This window comes from Lithobates pipiens, unplaced genomic scaffold (genome assembly GCF_037356315.1).
Source record: "Lithobates pipiens isolate NorthernLeopardFrog02 unplaced genomic scaffold, aLitPip1_a1.2 Scaffold_35, whole genome shotgun sequence".
NCBI lineage: Eukaryota > Metazoa > Chordata > Amphibia > Anura > Ranidae > Lithobates > Lithobates pipiens.
Window position 1 is genome coordinate 16,578,879 of NW_027507811.1, and position 20,828 is coordinate 16,599,706.

Below are 20,828 nucleotides of genomic sequence, written 5' to 3' on the forward strand. Positions count from 1 at the left end.
GGTGGGAAGATGGGAGTTGGGTTGCATGAGATAGAAGGAGATAAGGAAAGTAAAAAGGAAGTGTGGTTGCCAAGCACGGAAAGGAGAAGGACAGGAGACAGCCAGATGAATACATGGCGTTTGAAGAGTTTTGGGGAAACTCCTGACTAGTGCCCAACATCCACAAACAATGTTCAAAGAAAAACGCCATGAAAGGAAGAAAAACAAGGAGAAGAAGATGGACTCTAGTGGTATAGCATGTTTAGGAGATCAGGTAAAAATGGTTGATGATTTCGTAGATCAGGTAAAGATGGTTGATGATTTCCAAGATCAGGCAAAGAAGGTTGATGATTTCGTAGATCAGGTAAAGATGGTTGATGATTTCGTAGATCAGGTAAAGATGGTTGATGATTTCGAAGATTGTGTAAAAACGATTGATGATTCTGCAGACCTGGTAAAGATAGTTGATTATTTCAGAGACAAGTTAAAAATTATTGATGATTTTGGAGATCAGGTAAATATGGTTCATTATTTCGTAGACCAGGTTAAAATGGTTGATGATTTTGAAGATCGGGTAAAGATGGTTGATGATTTTGGAGACCTGGTAAAGATGGTTGATGATTTTGGAGACCTGGTAAAGATGGTTGATGATTTTGGAGACCAGGTAAAGATGGTTGATTATTTCAGAGACAGGGTAAAAATGGTTGATGATTTGGGAGATCAGGTAAAAATGGTTGATTATTTCATAGACCAGGTAAAGATGGTTGATGATTTGGGAGATCAGGTAACAGTGATTGATGATTTCGAAGACCAGGTATAGATGGTTCATTATTCTGGAGACCAGGTAAAAGTGGTTGATGATTTCAAAGACCAGGTATAGATGGTTCATGATTCTGGAAACCAGGTAAAAGTGGTTGATGATTTTGAAGACCAGGTATAGATGGTTCATGATTCTGGAGACCAGGTAAGGATGGTTTGCTTTATCGTACTGGAAAATGACATGGTGGGAAGATGGGAGTTGGGTTGCATGAGATAGAAGGAGATAAGGAAGGTAAATGGAAGTGTGGTTGCCAAGCACGGAAAGAAGGACAGGAGACAGCCAGATGAGTACATGGCGTTTGAAGAGTTTTGGGAAACTTCCAACTAGTGCCCAACATCCACAAACAATGTTCAAAGAAAAACTCTGCAAAAGGAAAAAAAAAAGCAGTAGAAGATGGACTCTAGTATCTAGTAGCGTGTTTCATAGATCAGGTAAAAATGGTTCAGGTAAAGAAGGTTGATGATTTCGTAGATCAGGCACAGAAAGTTGATGATTTCGTAGATCAGGTAAAGAAGGTTGAAGATTTCATAGCTCGGGTAAAGATGGTTGATGATTTCTTAAATCAGGTAAAGAAGGTTGATGATTTCGTAGATCAGGCATAGAAGGTTGATGATTTCGTAGATCAGGTAAAGCAAGTTGATGATTTCGTAGATCAGGTAAAGATGGTTGATGATTTCGTAGATCAGGTAAAGAAGGTTGATGATTTCGTAGATCAGGTAAAGAAGGTTGATGATTTCGTAGATCAGGTAAAGATGGTTGATGATTTCTTAGATCAGGTAAAGAAGGTTTATGATTTCGTAGATCAGGTAAAGAAGGTTGATGATTTCGTAGATCAGGTAAAGATGGTTGATGATTTCGTAGATCAGATAAAGAAGGTTTATGATTTCGTAGATCAGGTAAAGAAGGTTTATGATTTCGTAGATCAGGTAAAGATGGTTGATGATTTCGTATATCAGGTAAAGATGGTTGATGATTTCATAGATCAGGTAAAGATGGTTGACAGTTGATGGTTGAAGACAAGAGCGAGTTAACATGGACTGCTCCACAAAAAATTGCCATGTAACATCAATAGTGGTTAAAGGACAATCTTGATACCCAATGGTTGAACATAATTCCAAATGATTAAAATGATATGTTTTTATTACAAAAATATAAAAAGTACATAAATAACAACACAGACAGAGACTTGCTATGACATAATTACATACAGAGAAAACATTACACTGAACTGCCCCTCATCTAATGAGGGGGAAGAAAGGAAGATCGATGCAGATATAGACAATATCCTCAACTAGTTTTGCGACCAAGTCGCTTCTTCAGGAGGTGTCATAGCATCTAGAAATGATAATAATAATAAATACAGTCTCTGAATTACAAACACATAATATATAAATTCATAAAGCAATGTTATAATAAAGTTACCATATATATATAAATTAGTGGAGTTTACTCTGCACAAAAAGCAGCTCGACTCACCAATGTAAAGCCAAAGCAGAAGCCGGCAGGTGCGCTAGAGACATCCAGAAATGGATGTCTCATCCGAAGTGAACATGGGGGGCAATAAGCTGAGGATGGACTCAGGTTATTGCTGAGTCCGTCCTCGAAAAAATATTTACCCACTCTATTTGATCTCGAGGTATATAAAGCACCCAGGGTCGTATTCAATGGTAATATGCATGAAGTAGATTTAAGCCCACAATAGGATAAAAGCAAATAATAGCGAAATGGAGCAGTCTTGTCTTTGTAGATCAGGTAAAGATGGCTGATGATTTCGTAGATCAGGTAAAGATGGTTGATGATTTTGTAGATCAAGCAAAGAAGGTTGATGATTTTGTAGATCAGGTAAAGATGGTTGATGATTTTGAAGATTGGGTGAAGATGGTTGATGGAATAGATTTATTCTGATTGGCCAGCACAGCACAATGAATTGACCTGGTCCATCCTAGAAGTGCTGCACAGAGAAGAGGAAGAGTAGGAATTTCAAATCTCTGTGGGGTAATCCCAGAATTAGGTACAGCGGGGACCAAGGTCATGGGGAACATGCCCAGGTCAATAACTGATCCTCTCAATTTTCCTCCTGCAACCACTGAAAGCCGGCTTCTCCTCCTCGTTCGGTGGCTCCAGGAGGAAAATGTTCATTATGTGATTCATAATAAAATAATTTGAAAATTCTGAACCATTTCATTTCATTTTGCCCCACGACCGGCTACCAAATCACTTAAGTGGCCCTCGTCCTTCAAAAGGTTGAGCACCCCTGTCGACTCTAGTACCTCCCCGCACACTGTACTTTGCTCCGCCTCTCTCACTTGCTGGGAGATCATCCAGTGGGGGTTTTCGGCATCCGCACTGCACCCCGGGCTCCTGCACCAGTGATAGTGGTGAGCAAGGAACCATGAGCCAGGCATGGTGGAACTGAGTTCTACCAAGTTCCAGCTCAAAAAAGCCGTCTCTTTTTTTTTATAGTATTGGTGTTCCTGTACCTAACTTCATGCCTGGGGTAAAAAGACTTTTGAATACTACAATAGAAAACATGAAAAAACTCAAAAAAATCACGCTCTTTGAATATTTCCAACAGGTGGGCAAAATGGTCCTGAATACCTTGTATGGTCATCTAATATCTTCGGATTACAGCGCCGAACGTAAGAGCATCACACAATCTTCTCCAAGAGAAGGGAACTTCTCAGAGAGAACTCCCAGAAACATACATTTCGGACTTTCCTGCTCTGATAAAGTAACAGATCCATCTAATCTTGAAAAGTCAAAGAACATTACCCAAGTATTCCATCTTTCAAAAATGTGGATTCCGAATTTAGAAAACGTTCTTCATCTAAACCATCTCTTGATGAAGATCAAAGAACTCAGAAACAGGAGCATTCAAAATCCAACTCGTAAAAGCGGACTTTTTGCACACCGGACCGGAGAAGTCACACAGGCGAGTGTCCTATTGCCTGTCCAGAGTGCGGGAAGTGTTTCACTCAGAAAGGACAGCTTCTTTACACATCGAAAAAGTCTCACAGGCGAACGTCCCTTCTTGTGTTTAGAATGCGGAAAATGTTTCATACGGAAAGGGTACCTTCTTACACACCAGAAGGGTCACACAGGGGTGCGCCCCTTTCCATGTTCAGAATGCGGGAAATGTTTTTTTCACAAAGCAGACCTTCTTACACAACAGAAAGGTCACACGAGCGATCGTCCATTTCCCTGTTCGGAGTGTGGGAAATCTTTCTTGCAGAAAGTGCAACTTCTTGCACACCAGAGAGGTCACTTGGGAGAACGTCCCTTTTTCTTGTATGGAGTGCTCGAAATCTTACATGTGGAAATGGGACCTTCGTAGACACCAGAGAAGTCACACAGGAGAGCGTTCCTTTTTTTTGCATGTTCAGAGTGCGGGAAGAGATTTACTCGGAAAGAAGAGCTTCTTGCACATCAGAGCAGTCACACGGGGGTCAAGTGCCCTTTTCCTTGTGCTGAGTGCAGGACGTGTTTCTTCACCCCAAACTCGCTCATCCATGTCTTTATGGACCTTGCTTTGTGCACTGGTCCAAATCATTTGGTGGAAGGGGGATTATGGTGTGGGGTTGGGCTTTTCAGGGGTTGGGCTTGGCCCCTTTGTTCCACTGAAGGGAACTATTAAGGTGTCAACATACCAAGACATTTTGGACAATTTCATGCTCCCAACATTGTGGGAACAGTTTGGGGATGGTCCCTTCCTGTTCCAACATGACTGCCCACCAGTGCACAAAGCAAGGTCCATAAAGACAATAGGAAAAGCAAAAGAAACCGCTCCAGGTGAAGGCAATCCCTCCTCTACTGATTGGGTGCTGGTCCGGGCCGCGGTCTGGATCAGTGGACTGGAAACAATTTGTTGACCGCACTTCCTGTGGCGTTAGAGGGGGGCGGGGTCACCTGTTTACGTCACCTGGTGCCCCTGCCCTCAGCTATATAAGGACTGTTACAGAGAAGAAGCGTCAGTCGGCAGGAGCCTCCCATGGAGGCGGAGCGGTTGCGTCTTTTTTCTTTTCTTTTTCGGACCGTCGGGCAGCGTGATAGAAGATGAATGGACATCGCTGGACATTTTTATTTTTTTATTTTTTAATAAAGGGCTTGTCCCAAGCTGTCTCTTGTCTTTTTTACCATTTTTGACACTTTTTTCACATAGCGGGGAGGCTGGGATCTAGGGGTCCCCTTGTTAAAGGGGGCTTCCAGATTCCAGGAAGCCCCCCCCGCATTCCCCCACAGACCCCAAAGCACCCTCCCCATGTTCAGGGCATGTGGCCTGGTATGGTTCAGGATGGGGGGAGCGGTCTCTCATCCCCCCCTCTTTTCCTGCGGCCTGCCAGGTTGCATGCTCGGATAAGGGTCTGGTATGGATTTTGGGGGGATCCCTATGCCATTTTTTAAATTTGTCGCAGGGTTCCTCCTAATTTCCATATCAGACCTGAAGGGCCTGGTATGGAATTTGGGGGGACCCCCATGCAATTTTTTTTTTCATTTTTATTTCGGGATTCCCCTTAATATTCATACCAGACTCAAAGGGCCTGGTAATGGACTGGGGGGATCCCATGCTCTTTTTTTCAATCAGTTTTATCTATATTGGCGAGACCCAACAATTCATTATAGCCGCTATCAGTTTTAAATGACAATTTTTACTTTAGAAATGTCATTTTGCTGTGGTATTGTTCTAAACACGGGAAAACTGCGCCACTTTACAGGCATACTAAAGACACCCCCCCCCCCCCCCGGCATGATATTTAAAGGAATATTTCATTTTTATTGTTTCACTTTAAGCATTAAAAAAAAATCACTGCTCCTGAAAAAACGGTCGCTTAAAAAATAAAAATTTGCATTGATACATGTCCCCTGGGGCAGGACCCGTGTCCCCAAACACTTTTTAATGACAATAACTTGTATATAAGCCTTTAAAATGAACACTTTTGATTATTCATGTTCGTGTCTCATAGACTTTAAAGGTGTTCGTGTGTTCTGCCAAATTTGTTGCCTGTTTGCATGTTCTGGTGTGAACCGAACCGGAGGGGGGGGGGTGTTCGATTCATCCCTAGTCATCAATTGTTCATTCATTGGTCATCTATTGGTCATCTATTGTTCCTCTATTGTTCATTCATTGGTCATCCATTGATTATCTATTGGTCCTCCATTGGTCATCCATTGTTCATCCATTGGTGTTCAATTGTTCATCCATTGGTCATCAATTTTTCATCCATTGTTTTTCCATTGGTCATCTATTGTTCATCCATCGTTCATCCATTGGTGTTTATCCATTGGTTGTTTATCCATTGGTCATCCATTGTTCATCAATTTGTCATCAATTGGTCATCCATTGGTCGTCCATTGGTCATCTATTGGTCATCCATTGGTCATCTATTGGTCATCCATTGGTAGCCCCTAACATCCTCTCAAGGTGTTTTTTCAATGAGACGTGATTTTGCATTGAAGTCAATAGGAAGCGATTTTGCATTGAAGTCAATGGGATATTGTGTTTGTGTGTTCTGCCAATTTTTTTGCCTGTTAGCATGTTCTGGTGCGAACCGAAGGGACTCATCCCTAGTCATCAATTGTTCATTCATTGGTCATCTATTGGTCATCAATTGTTCATCTATTGTTCATCCATTGGTCATCAATTTGTCATCAATTGGTCATCCATTGGTCATCAATTGTTCATCTATTGTTCATCCATTGTTCATCCATTGGTCATCAATTTGTCATCAATTGGTCATCCATTGGTCGTCCATTGGTCATCTATTGGTCATCCATTGGTCATCTATTGGTCATCCATTGGTCATCTATTGGTCATCCATTGGTCGCCACCTGCTGATCGGCTTGTGCTGTGTCTAATTACGACACATGCGCTCCCCCAACCTGGAAGTGCTGGATCACATACTAGGTAGAGGGTGCTAGGAACCCCTAACAAACTCTGGAGGAACCCTCAAGTAGCCCCTAACATCTTCTCAAGGTGTTTTTTCAATGGTGTTTTTTTGCATTGAAGTCAATGAGATACGATTTTGCATTGAAGTCAACAGGGGGCGTTTTTGCAGTGAAGTCAAAAGGGGGGTTTTTACATTGAAGTCAATAGGAAGCGATTTTGCATTTAAGTCAATGGGATATGATTTTGCATTGAAGTCAATAGGGGGCGATTTTGCATTGAAGTCAATGGGATATGATTTTGCATTAAAGTCAATGGGGGCGTTTTTGTATTGTAATAAATAGTGGGCGTTTTTAGATTGAAGTCAATGGGACGTGAGTTTGGATTAAAGTCAATAGGGGGCGTTTTTGCGTTACAGTCAATGGGATGCAATTTTGCATTGAAGTCAATAGGCGGGGCATTTTTGCATTAAAGTCATTGAGATGCATTTTTACATTAAATTCAATGAGACACATTTTGCATTGAAGTCATTAGGGGGTGTTTTTGCGTTACAGTCAATGGGGCGCATTTTTGCATTGAAGTCAATGGGGGGGGGGGATTTTTGCATTAAAGTCAATGAGACGCGATTTTGCATTGCAGTTAAAGTGGTTCTGCACCTAGAAAAAAAAAATATTAAAAGCCAGCAGCTACTAATATTGCAGCTGCTGACTTTTAATAAAATCACACTTATCTGTCCCAGGGTCCAGCGATGTCGGCGGCAGATGATGAGCGATCGCTCGTCTCACTGCTGCCCCCGCCGCCATCCTCTGTCAGGGAATCGGGAAGTGAAGCATTACAGCTTCACTGCCCGGTTCCCTACTGCGCATGCGCGAGTCGCGCTGCGCGTCTCTTATGGTCCCCCACTGTGTCCTGGGAACTGTGTGTTTCCCAGAACACAACGGGGGCGGAGCGTTTGCTGGGGTCTGCGGCGGTCTGCCCGGAAGTGGGTGCAGATACCTGGATTATCCAGGTAACTGCACCCCCCTCCCCCCTGAAAGGTGCCGACTGTGGCACCGGAGGGGGGGAGGGATCAGATTAGCGGAACTTCCCCTTTAGGGTGAAGAACCGCTTTCATAGGGGACATTTTAGCATTGAAGTCAATGGGGGGGGCATTTTTTCATTAAAGTCGATGAGACGCGATTTTGCATTGCAGTTAATAGGGGACATTTTTGCATTGAAGTCAATGGGGGGGGGCATTTTTTCTTTAAAGTCAATGAAACGCGATTTTGCATTGCAGTTAATAGGGGGCATTTTTACATTGAAGTCAAAGAGACACGATTTTGCATTGAAGTCGATGGAATGCAATTTTGCATTAAAGTCAATAGGGGGCGTATTTACATTGAAGTCAATGGAACGTGATTTTGCATTGAAGTCAATGGAACGTGATTTTGCATTGAAGTCAATAGGAGACATTTTTGTATTGAAGTCAATTGGAGGCAGTATACCATTATCGGCACTTTTTTTTTTTTCTATCGGCAAACGCTATTTTCGCCCAATAATTTCCTGTGTCCAATATATCGGTGCACGCCAAGTTACAACCGCTGACCAGGTGACAGCCCCTCCTGTTTTGTCTACCGGTGTCACAGGGACAGGAAGTGAGGGGAAATCTCCGCAGTGGGGGGTCACACAGAAATAATTACCCCCCCAGGAGGAATTGTACTTCCCCCAATATTACCTGAGGAGAATGTAAAGAGACTGTAGGGAGCGATGAGGGATAATACTCTCACTATGAAGGGGTTAATGTACACTCACTATAGGAGACAACGAGGGGTTCATATTTCTACTCACCATGAAGGGTTAATGTACACAGACTAGGGAAGGCAATGAAGGGGTTAATACACACTATGGCGTCGGCAGTGAGGGCTTCTTGTAGAGTGAATTCACACACACTCATTTCTCTCACACAGCTTCCCCATAGAGCACCGACCCCGCACTGTGCTCTCCTCACAAAAGTGTCTCCAGTTCAGGGATATCTCTGGGCGCTGGCGGCCATTTTGCTGAAGACAACTTTCTATTTCTAGCAATAGGCCTGACCTCGGAAATATGGCTCCGCTCCTAGGATACATTGGGTTCTCTGTAGTGATAGCTAATGTCTCGTTCACACGTTTCCGATTATCGGATGACAAAAATCGCTTTCGGATTGATCGTTTGATAATCTGATCATTAGTACACAGCTTTCGACAGCCGCCCAACAAAATCCAAAGGGACAAAAACAAAAACTTTGCTCGGACGACAGCCCATCATACGACAATCGTTTAATCAGTGCAGTATTGCGTCCGCTAAATATTGATAGACGAACGCCGCGCATGATCGGAAACACGAAAATAAACCGAAAGGACACAGGGGTCACGCGTATTTGACATCATTTTAGATACGTAGCTACGCACACTGGAAGGTTTTTCCAGAATCGTATGACAAAAATCTTACTTTTCATAGAGCACATTTTGCACTGTTGTATTCGATATTAGTTTTATGCAACAAAATGCAAACAATGCGTCGTACGATAATCGGAACGTGTGTATGATGCATAAGGGCGGTGTCAGATATGGCGACTAGGGTTGCCACCTGTCCAGGATTCACCCGGACAGTCAGGGTTTTGAATCATGTTTCCAGGTTTCAGGCAGACTGACATGTTGTTCAGACCAGGCAGTGGCTGCTCAAGTAACCAAGATAGTCACATCTGTTGCCACTCGGGAGCTGCAGGCGGCTGTCTTGGGGCAAGTTCGGCATCACTGGGTGGCAGGGTGATGTCAGAAAGAGCAATTTGGCCACACCCACCGTTTGCTGCGGCACGCTATGCACACCACATTACTACTCTCCTTGGGGCACCCAAGGGTGTCCCAGGCCACTGAAGTGTTCGGGTTTGGTTCGAAGAAATGGTTGCAACCCTAATGGCGACCCATCAGAATTGGTAACGGAAGTGGCGTTCCTTTGCCGCCATCTTGCTACACCCCGCACTCCTCCACAGCAAGGATACACTGAGAAGGGGGACAAGCGGACATCTTGTTACACCCACCAGAGTTTTGCATTTCAGTTATTGTTAACAGGAAACGGAGCTTATAAGGTGAAATACAGTATTTGGAAATCCATCGGACTGTTTACATGTTGAATTATGAAAGCAGCGCTGTTCTGTCATATTAGCAAACCTGTGAGATCAGCAGGTTTGCCGCTGTTTTTAAAATTTAACATCGAAACAGTCCGTCGGATTTCGGAAAAGCGGAAGTTCCATTTTTGTGTGGAACTCCGCTTTAAGGACCGAGCCTCTTTCTGAGATTTGTTGTTTACAAGTTAAAAACATTTTTTTTTTTGCTAGAAAATTACTTAGAACCCCCAAACATTATACTTTTTTTTTTTAACACCCTAGAGAATAAAATGGTGGTTGTTGCAATACATTCTTTCACACCGTATTTGCGATCGCAGCGATACCTCACATGTGTGGTTTGAACACTGTTTTCATTTGTGGGCGCTACTCACGTATGCGTTCGCTTCTGCACGCGAGCTCGGTGGGTCGGGTGCGTTAAAAAAAAAAAAAATCTTATTTATTATTATTTTTTTTAATTTTTTTATTTTTACACTGTTCTTTTTTTTTTTTGTGTCACTTTTATTCCTATCACAAGAATTGTAAACACCCCTTATAATATAAAAAAAAAAGCATGACAGGACCTCTTAAAGTGGTTGTGAATCCTTACAAACCTCTTTGACCTACAGGTAAGCCTAGATTAAGACTTACCTGTAGGTCCAAGCAATATCTCCTAAACCTATATGGTTTAGGAGATATTTGCCCGAAAACGGGCACCGCTGTCTACGGCGCATGCGCCGTAGACAGCGGCGCGCAGGCGCACTGAGCGGGGCATTTCCAAGAATGGAGCTGCCGCGCGTGTCGACTCCCGTGCGCATGCGCGGGAGTGACGTCATCGCGGCTTCACCGAATGACAGCGGCGGAGCTGCGAGACGCCACCAGCAAGATGGATGCGGCGGACTACAGGGGACGGCAGCGACTTCGCTGGCTCCTGTGTCAGGTAAGTGACACATAATGGGCTACTATGCGATGCATAGTAGTCCATTATGCTTTGCCTTTGCAGGGAATGAAAGAGGAAGTAAACCCATCAGGGTTTACTTCCTCTTTAAATATGAGATCTCAGATCTCATATTTACACTAAAATGCAAACAAAATTGTCATTTAAAATATTTTTTTTTTAAATGGCCCTTTAAGATCTATGGGTGGAAGTGACGTTTTGACTTTGCTTCTGTCCTGCAATGGTATGGAGACAGGTGGGGGCCATCATCTGAGAGCACCGGAGCGCCGCCGATAAAAGTGATCTTGCGGCGAATCCGCCACAGAGACCACCATTATCAGAAAGTGGACTGCCGGCCGAAGAAGAGGATACCGGGGTTATGGCAGCCAGCTGCTGCCATAACAACGATATTCCTCTTCTAATTTAGGACCTTTATCGGCGTGCGGCAGTCCGTAAGTCCTGAACCTATATAGCTGTCTGCCTATTACTATTTTTGGTCTGCGGAGTCTGCCAATTCTATTGCATCTGCCTAAGGGTGTCCTGGCCCTAAACCCTCTCTCCACCAGTTCTTGTTAAAGTGGTTGTAAACCCTTTACAACCACTTTAAACTACAGGCAAGCCTATAATTAGGCTTGCCTGTTGCTGCACTGGATATCTCCTAAACTTACGCGGTTTAGGAGATATCCCTTTATTTGCATGTGCCGACGTCATGCGGCACATGCGCACTTAAGCCAACTGAAGCAATGGCAGTACGTGCCGTTGCTTCAATTGTACTGTGCCATTCGCGGCGGGCTCCCGCGCGTGGGAGTGACATCATCGCCGCGCCGGAGCCATGATACCTGGAAGCAGCCCCGGGCGACATGTCGGTGGCCTGAGGGGGAGACGAGGATGGTTGCGGGGAATTCCTTCTCGGGTAAGTAATTCATAATGAGCTAGTATGCTATGCATACTAGCTCATTATGCCTTTATCTTGCAGGGTGTGTTTTTATTCATTTTTTTGCACTTATTCTCTTTGGTTGCATACAAAAAAGTGACTGGTGCCCAAGTGTCTAACTTGCATTACACCCACCATGCCCAGTGACCTGCACCCTGAGGAGGAATATCAGCTGCTCCTGACTCTGGAGATTACCTTCGGGCCTTTGGAGGGCAGGGGGGTACTACTACATCTGTACAGCCTGCTACATATTTGTACTAAGAAAGTTGTCCTCATATGTGAATAGTTCATTTGAAGCATCCTACTAATTCCCTTCTCCCATCCAGATTCTCCAAATAAAACATCAAACACAAATCCTCTAGACTGGTCATCGGAGATAACGATCGGAAGAGTGTGTGAAAATACCCTGTGCCTGGCTGTGGATTATTCAGTGGGAGACCTGGGCAAACAAGAATTCAAGTGGCTCCTGCTGGGGTAGCACTACACTCATCATTACCAGCAGTGGCGGCCCGTCCATTAGGGGAGCACGGGTGCCCATCGGTCCGGCCCCCTAATCTACAGTACATGTGTGGCGCCGGACACATGAATTCCAATGAGGTTTTTTTTTTGAAGCATGCCTGAGGCTCTAAAAGGCTTCATAAAAGGATGGGCTCGGTGAGCCCACCCAGTTGTGTGACAATAGCAAATTAATATTCGCTATTATCTTCCTGATTCTCCTCCCAGCCAATCAGGAAGACCCATTTCCGTTTCCTGATTGGCCGAAAGGATGCCATTGGCCAGGGAAGAGGAAGCACAGCGGAAGGTGAAGTGATGCCAAGAAGGAGTAGCACCCGGAGGGAAGTGATGGCTGCACTATAGATGGAGTAAGTGCTGGTGGTTGGGGTTCATGTGACCCGACCGGGGGGGGGGGGGGGGGGGTGGCTGTGGGTGCACTGTTTGCCCCCCCCCCCCAAAAAAAATACCACCAACCGCCACTGATTGCCAGAATGTCATAGCAAGGATTGTTCAGGTCCAGGTCTATATATACAAAAGGAGAAGTATGAAAGCCAATAGAAGAGACAGTAAATTGTGCTCGGGTATGACGGTGATTTCCCCAAAAAATATTTATAACACATTAAAAACATATTTATAACAGTCCGCCTTTCTATACTGTAAATCTGGAATGGAGGCTGAAGTTCCTATATTCACCACTAGGAGGGGACATCACTGAGTGGAATCTACAGGGTAGGGGGAGGAAATAGTCCTATGAAGACAGGAAATTCCGGTTGAGCAGACGTAGAGAGGAGACATTGCTGGAAGTGGCAGCAGAGGAGGTAATAAGATATTATTTTCTATTTACACCCAGTAACACCCCCCCCCCCCCCCCCCGTCGTGTCCGTCCTCTTCCTCCATAGTCACTGTGATGTCTTTTATCTCCAGCAGACAACACACATAGAACAAAATATTACTTATTTTATTGCTTTCTATTGCTCCAACATATACCGCAGTGCTGTACAGAGATCACAGAGCCAGTCACATCAGTCTCTGTACCAGAGGAGCTTACACTCTAATGTAGTCTCCCCCACAGCCACACACTATTATTATTATTATACATTTCTATAGCTCTGACATATACCGCAGTGCTGTACAGAGATCACAGAGCCAGTCACATCAGTCTCTGTACCAGAGGAGCTTACACTCTAATGTAGTCTCCCCCACAGCCACACACTATTATTATTATTATTATTATACATTTATATTGCTCTGACATATACCGCAATGCTGTACAGAGATCACAGAGCCAGTCAAATCAGTCTCTGTACCAGAGGAGCTTACACTCTAATGCCCCTCCCCCACAGTCACACATTATTATTATTATACATTTTTTTTATAGCTCTGACATATACCGCAGTGCTGTGTGATTATCCCAATAAGAGTATCACATGACATCCCTACTTTTTATTTCTGAACTTCCTGAAGACGTCCAATCAGGGCGAAACCCGGTCGAGGTGTTGTCTACGCATGCCGTCATTTCCGGCGACGTTCTCTATTTTAACCTTAGAAGGAGGATTCTGTAAATATTGCATGACATCCCTTTTATCCCTGTGAATGAAGATCAAACAAGACAAAAGATGTGCAGAGAACTCCGGGAATGCAATTAGTAATATTTATTAGTGTCTCCTTTTAATAGGACTAAAGTAGTGAAGAAGACATCTGATGAGTGACCTACACCCAGCAGCCATCCTACTATTCCATCCGTTCCTCACTCTCTGACACCTGATGGAAATGGCTAGAAGGTTCTAGAAGTCACCAACAAGACCACAGGACGTCATGATGGACAATCAGCCGCCCCTCACATCACCGGGTAAGAGGAGACTTTATTGTAAAGGAGAGAGCAGTACGGAGGCTCCACCTAGATCCCCCATCATCTGATAAACACATAGAAACAATGTATTCAGTCAGTGTGTGTGTTTCCTACAGATGGATCCAGTAATGGGAACCCACCAGAGAGATGTCCCCGTCCTCTGTATTCCACACAGGAAGGTCACACCATCCCCCACCATCATCAGGTAGAAGAATGCTCAACATAACCTTTGGGTCTGTGTTTCAATTGGTTTATAATCATTAAAATCTTTTTATATTATTATAAACACAGAGCGGAGATCTGCAGTATTTAAAAATCCTTGTTAAAGAGGAGATAAAAGAGGAGTATGATGAGGTTGATGTGATGGAAGAGTTTTCAGAAGGATACAAGAAGGTTATGATGGAGCCACCCGATACCAAGAGCCCACCAGAGAGATGTCCCCGTCCTCTGTATTCCACACAGGAAGGTCACACCATCCCCCACCATCATCAGGTAGATAGAACAAAGAGTCTGAAACTCCAAGCTTCGTGAAATTATATTTATCATGTTATTTTTAGCTTTAAGTGCTCAGGGATTAAAGATTTAATATCATTCTGTTGCTTTAGGGTGAGGAGGCAAGTGATGTTAAAGCTGAAGAGGAAGAGATGTGCGAGAGGGGAGACCAGCAGTCTGTGGAGGAGGTTGGAGTGAGGATAATTATTAAAAAGGAGGAAACCTCTCTAGATATTGGGTCAGGTAAGCCATACTGTGATGTGATACAAGAGATAATGTAGGCCAGTGGTTCTCAACCAGGGTTCCTCCAGAGGTTGCTAGGGGTTCCTTCAGCATTGGGCCATTTCTGCCTCTCGGATAAATTCCCACTGACACCATTGATCTTTTTAGCTATCTGTAAGGAGGTAATTCTTCCCACTGACCTCAAGTGTAAGGAACATTCTTCCCACTGACCATCACACTAATGTATCAGGAGTTGTCGATTTCTAATTTTTAGCAGGGGTTCCCCGAGACCGGAGAACCATTTCAAGGGTTCCTCTGTGTTGAAAAGGTTGAGAAAGGCTGATGTAGGCAATCATCACCAACATTTCATCCAACTCAGAGAGTTGGTTGCTTGCAGTTGCTGGCCGCTACAAAGACTCCATCCATAAAAATAAAAATCATGAAGAAGAGAGGAAGCTGCTGACTGTTTTAAAAGCCTTGTTCAAGTTGATTCAACTCTGTTCCATCTGGATGACAGTCACCCCAAGACGTTCCACTCTAACTAGAGCTTACTCATACATGGTTGCTTTTTTTTTGGGGAAACCTAAAACCTAACCCTAAGATGGGTAGTCGGTGCTGCCCATGGGCGGTAGAGGGCCACCTGTTTCTGGCCATTATTTTTTGGCCAATGGGGGTTCGGACCCTCTAGCAGGGCAGCAGTGTACTAATAAATGCCTCTACCTTTCAGGATTTGTACCTGGGCTTTGTCCTGAATTACAGACTTCACTTAGAATAAATTACTCCTGCTACAAGCTGCCTTGGGCATCTCTGTCTATTCTTAAACCTATTTGACAGAAAATACAGTATATATATTCTCACATAACAAAGAATTTCTCAAGGTGTGATGATAAAAATATTGTACCATACAAAGCTGTACATATGAATATCGTCAACGTACCTACCCCCACCTCTTAGTGTGTAAAACAAACGAGGTAGATGTATTGTACACGATACAGTAGATCATTCTTCAGTTCTTTGTGTCTACTGCACTACCTAATGTTCCCATCAAATGAAGTGGACATACTGTACACCATATGAAAGGTCCATCTCCATTCCTCAATATAACGTCATGTTCCCAACAAATGAGGAGGAGATACTGTACACCATATGAAAGGTCCATCTCCATTCCTCAATATAACGTCATGTTCCCAACAAATGAGGAGGAGATACTGTACACCATATGAAAGGTCCATCTCCATTCCTCAATATAACGTCATGTTCCCAACAAATGAGGAGGAGATACTGTACACCATATGAAAGGTCCATCTCCATTCCTCAATATAACGTCATGTTCCCAACAAATGAGGAGGAGATACTGTACACCATATGAAAGGTCCATCTCCATTCCTCAATATAATGTCATGTTCCCAACAAATGAGGAGGAGATACTGTACATCATATGAAAGGTCCATCACCATTCCTCAATATAACGTCATGTTCCTAACACATGAGGAGAAGATACTGTACTCCATATGAAAGGTCCATCTCCATTCCTCAATATAACGTCATGTTCCCAACAAATGAGGAGGGGATACTGTACAACATATGAAAGGTCCATCTCCATTCCTCAATACAATGTCATGTTCCCAACAAATGAGGAGGAGATACTGGACACCATATGAAAGGTCCATCTCCATTCCTCAATAGAACGTCATGTTCCCAACAAATGAGGAGGAGATACTGTACATCATATGAAAGGTCCATCTCCATTCCTCAATATAACGTCATGTTCCCAACAAATGAGGAGGAGATACTGTACACCATATGAAAGGTCCATCTCCATTCCTCAATAGAACGTCATGTTCCCAACAAATGAGGAGGAGATGCTGTACACCGTATGAAAGGTCCATCTCCGTTCCTCAATAGAACGTCATGTTCCCAACAAATGAGGAGGAGATACTGTAAATCATATGAAAGGTCCATCTCCATCCCTCAATATAACGTCATGTTCCCAACAAATGAGGAGGAGATACTGTACACCATATGAAAGGTCCATCTCCATTCCTCAATAGAACGTCATGTTCCCAACAAATGAGGAGGAGATACTGTACACCATGTGAAAGGTCCATCTCCATTCCTCAATATAACGTCATGTTCCCAACAAATGAGGTGGAGATACTGTACACCATATGAAAGGTCCATCTCCATTCCTCAATATATCGTCATGTTCCCAACAAATGAGGAGGAGATACTGTACACCATATGAAAGGTCCATCTCCATTCCTCAATATGACGTCATGTTCCCAACAAATGAGGAGGAGATACTGTACACCATATGAAAGGTCCATCTCCATTCCTCAATATGACGTCATGTTCCCAACAAATGAGGTGGAGATACTGTACACCATATGAAAGGTCCATCTCCATTCCTCAATAGAACGTCATGTTCCCAACAAATGAGGAGGAGATACTGTACACCATATGAAAGGTCCATCTCCATTCCTCAATAGAACGTCATGTTCCCAACAAATGAGGAGGAGATACTGTACACCATGTGAAAGGTCCATCTCCATTCCTCAATATAACGTCATGTTCCCAACAAATGAGGTGGAGATACTGTACACCATATGAAAGGTCCATCTCCATTCCTCAATATATCGTCATGTTCCCAACAAATGAGGAGGAGATACTGTACACCATATGAAAGGTCCATCTCCATTCCTCAATATGACGTCATGTTCCCAACAAATGAGGAGGAGATACTGTACACCATATGAAAGGTCCATCTCCATTCCTCAATATGACGTCATGTTCCCAACAAATGAGGTGGAGATACTGTACACCATATGAAAGGTCCATCTCCATTCCTCAATATGACGTCATGTTCCCAACAAATGAGGAGGAGATACTGTACACCATATGAAAGGTCCATCTCCATTCCTCAATATGACGTCATGTTCCCAACAAATGAGGAGGAGATACTGTACACCATATGAAAGGTCCATCTCCATTCCTCAATATAACGTCATGTTCCCAAAAAATGAGGAGGAGATACTGTACACCATATGAAAGGTCCATCTCCATTCCTCAATATAACGTCATGTTCCCAACAAATGAGGAGGAGATACTGTACACCATATGAAAGGTCCATCTCCATTCCTCAATATAATGTCATGTTCCCAACAAATGAGGAGGAGATACTGTACACCATATGAAAGGTCCATCTCCATTCCAAACTATATGAACAATTAATGTGGTTTAGAAAATTAATAAAATACTTCTTTCCCACAGATGGACGCTATGTCTGGAATACCTCAGAAGAAAATCCTATCCGGTCCTCGGATTTTAACGCAGAAAATGATATTGCAAAACATTCCCTAGGAGCAATCCATAGTCCTCCAGATACACATCGCAGACCTTACTGTGCAAATAGACCATTGGCCTCCTCTAATCCTGAAGCCTCCTTTGATAAAGCCTATAATGTTACCAGCAAAGCATGTCCCTTACTTGGCAGTGTGGATAGATCTCCTCATAAATCTAATCCCCAAAGAACTTCTAGATATTTAGATATGCACATGGATGATAAAGTATCCCTGCGTTCTGAAGCTGTAGAACAAGAAACCCCAACATGTAAGCGCCCATTTCAATGTCCAGAGTGCGGGAAATGTTACAGTGTGAAAGGAAACTTCATTGTGCACCAGAGAACCCACACGGGTGAGCGTCCTTTTTCATGTACAGACTGCGGAAAAAGTTTCACTCGAAAAAGTGTACTCATCGAACACCAGAGAATTCACATGGGCGAGCGCCCTTTTTCATGTGCAGAGTGCGGGAAATGTTTCACGCAGAAAGGAGACCTTCTTACACACCAGAGAAGTCACACAGGAGAGCGTCCTTTTTCATGTGCAGAGTGCGGAAAATGTTTCACTCGGAAAGAAAGACTTCTCACGCACCAGAGAAGCCACACTGGTGAGCAACCGTTTTCATGTTCAGAGTGTGGAAAACGTTTCACTCAGAAAGAAAACCTTCTAACACATCAGAGAAAACACACAGGCGAGCGTCCCTTTTCATGTTCCGAGTGCGGGAAAAGTTTCACTCGGAAAGAAAGGCTTCTCACACATCAGAGAAGTCACACGGGCGAGCGTCCTTTTTCCTGTTCAGAGTGCGGTAAATCTTTCACTCAGAAAGAAAACCTTCTTACGCATCAGAGAAGTCACAGGGGCGAGCGCCCGTTTACATGTTCAGAGTGCGGGAAATCTTTTACTCGGAAAGAAACCCTTCTTGTACACCAGAGAAACCACACAGGAGAGTGTCCCTTTTCAAGTTCAGTATGAGGAGAATGTATTCACCCTGTAAGAAGGAGAAGCGTCCCTTTTTCCCCTTTTTTCAGAATATGAGATGAGTTTTTCTAAAAAAATAATTACTTCAGAGTGCGGGAAGTGTTTCACCCAAAAATGAGATCTTCCTACACATCAGAGAAGTCACACAGGAGAGCGCAAAGTGCAAAAAAAACGATGGAACAGCCCGAAATCCCCCTTCATGACCAGGCCAGCTTAGGCTATTCGGCACTACGCTACTTTAACCGCTTCAGCCCTGGAAGATTTTACCCCCTTCCTGACCAGAGCACTTTTTGCGATTCGGCGCTGCGTCGCTTTAACTGACAATTGCGCGGACGTGCGGCGTTGCACCCAAACAAAATTGACGTCCTTTTTTGCCCAAACATGGAGCTTTCTTTTGGCGGTATTTGATCACCCCTGCAGTTTTTATTTTTTGTGCTATATACAAAAAAAGAGCGACAATTTTGAAAGAAACACAATATTTTTTACTTTTTGCTATAATAAATATTCCCCAAAAATATATAAAAAAAACATTTTTTTTCCTCAGTTTAGGCCGATACGTATTCTTCTACATATTTTTATATATATGTTTATATATGATTGGTTTGCACAAAGTTTATAGCACTATAGAAAATAGGGGATAGTTTATGGCATATTTATTATAATTTTTTTTTTATACTAGAAATGGCGGAGATCTGCAATTTTTATCGCGACTGCGACATTATGGCGGTCACATCGGACATTTTTGGAACCATTGGCATTTATACTGCGATCAGTGGTATAAAAATACACCGATTACTGTACACATGTCACTGGCAGGGAAGGGGTTAACACTAGGGGGCGATCAAGGGCTTAATTGTGTTCCCTGGTGTGTGTTCTAACTGTAGGTGGGAGGGGACTGTGTAGGGGAAAAGATAGATCGCTGTTCATACTTTGTATGAACAGACAATCAGTCTCTTCTCCCCTCAGGGAACCGGAAACTGTGCGTTTACACATACAGATCCCGGTTCTCGGTGTGTCATCAGCGATCGCAGTCGCATCGGCTCCGGGGGGGGGGGGGGGGGCAGCGGACGCCCCTAGTGGCCACAGGGCGAAGCGACGTTACATAACGTCGTTTGGCCCAGCCGTGCCATTCTGCTGAAGTAAAACTGCGGCAGCTGATCGACAAGTGGTTAACTGGTAATTGCGCGGTCATGTGACACTGAACCCAAATGAAATGTATATCATTTTTCTCACAGAAACAGAGCTTTCTTTTGGTGGTATTTGATTACCTCTGCATTTTTTTTTATATTTTACAATATAAAAAAAAGAACAAAAACAATATTTTTTTACTTTCTGCTATAAAACATATCCAATAAAAAAATAAAAAAAAGCTAATTTCTTCATAAATTTTGGCCAAAATGTATTCTGATGCCTGTTTTTTTTATTTAAAACTATTCCAATAAGTGGAGTCCATGTTGTCAACCCACGCTGGATAGCTTTATAGGAGATTGCTCTCCTTTTCCTGCGGTTATCTACTGTTTAACTCTACACCTTTATTTTGGGGCCTCTTACTCTTACACTAGGGAATGTGCGCAAACAGCCGCCTCTTGTTGCCTTCTCCTTGATAGCCATTGATCTTCTGTGGGGCTTGAGGCCTGGGTTAGGGCTGAGACCCGTGTGGATCTGGACCACTTAAGCCCTTGCCTGTCGGTCTGGACACCCAGTCACGTTCATATCTTTGATTGCTTCCACTTCCTTTACTCCCTGATGAAGACTTTATATAAGTTGAAACGCGTCGGGTTGAAT

The 20,828-nt window shown here is 43.5% G+C and overlaps 2 protein-coding genes across 2 annotated transcripts in view; both read left to right on the forward strand.

The window, feature by feature from the left end:
* LOC143955519 (uncharacterized) overlaps positions 1–20,828 on the forward strand; it is a 346,177-nt gene that overhangs the window by 280,424 nt on the left and 44,925 nt on the right. Inside the window, exons 8-10 of the mRNA XM_077465552.1 lie at positions 14,305–14,505; positions 14,619–14,748; positions 17,998–19,035. Of these exons, the coding sequence (XP_077321678.1) occupies positions 14,305–14,505; positions 14,619–14,748; positions 17,998–19,035 (1,369 nt within the window). The remainder of the gene's footprint in view (positions 1–14,304; positions 14,506–14,618; positions 14,749–17,997; positions 19,036–20,828) is intronic.
* LOC143955873 (uncharacterized) lies at positions 2,331–4,369 on the forward strand. The gene has a single exon (XM_077465992.1). The coding sequence runs from the start codon at positions 3,288–3,290 to the stop codon at positions 4,131–4,133; it is 846 nt and encodes a 281-aa protein (XP_077322118.1). The 5' UTR covers positions 2,331–3,287; the 3' UTR covers positions 4,134–4,369.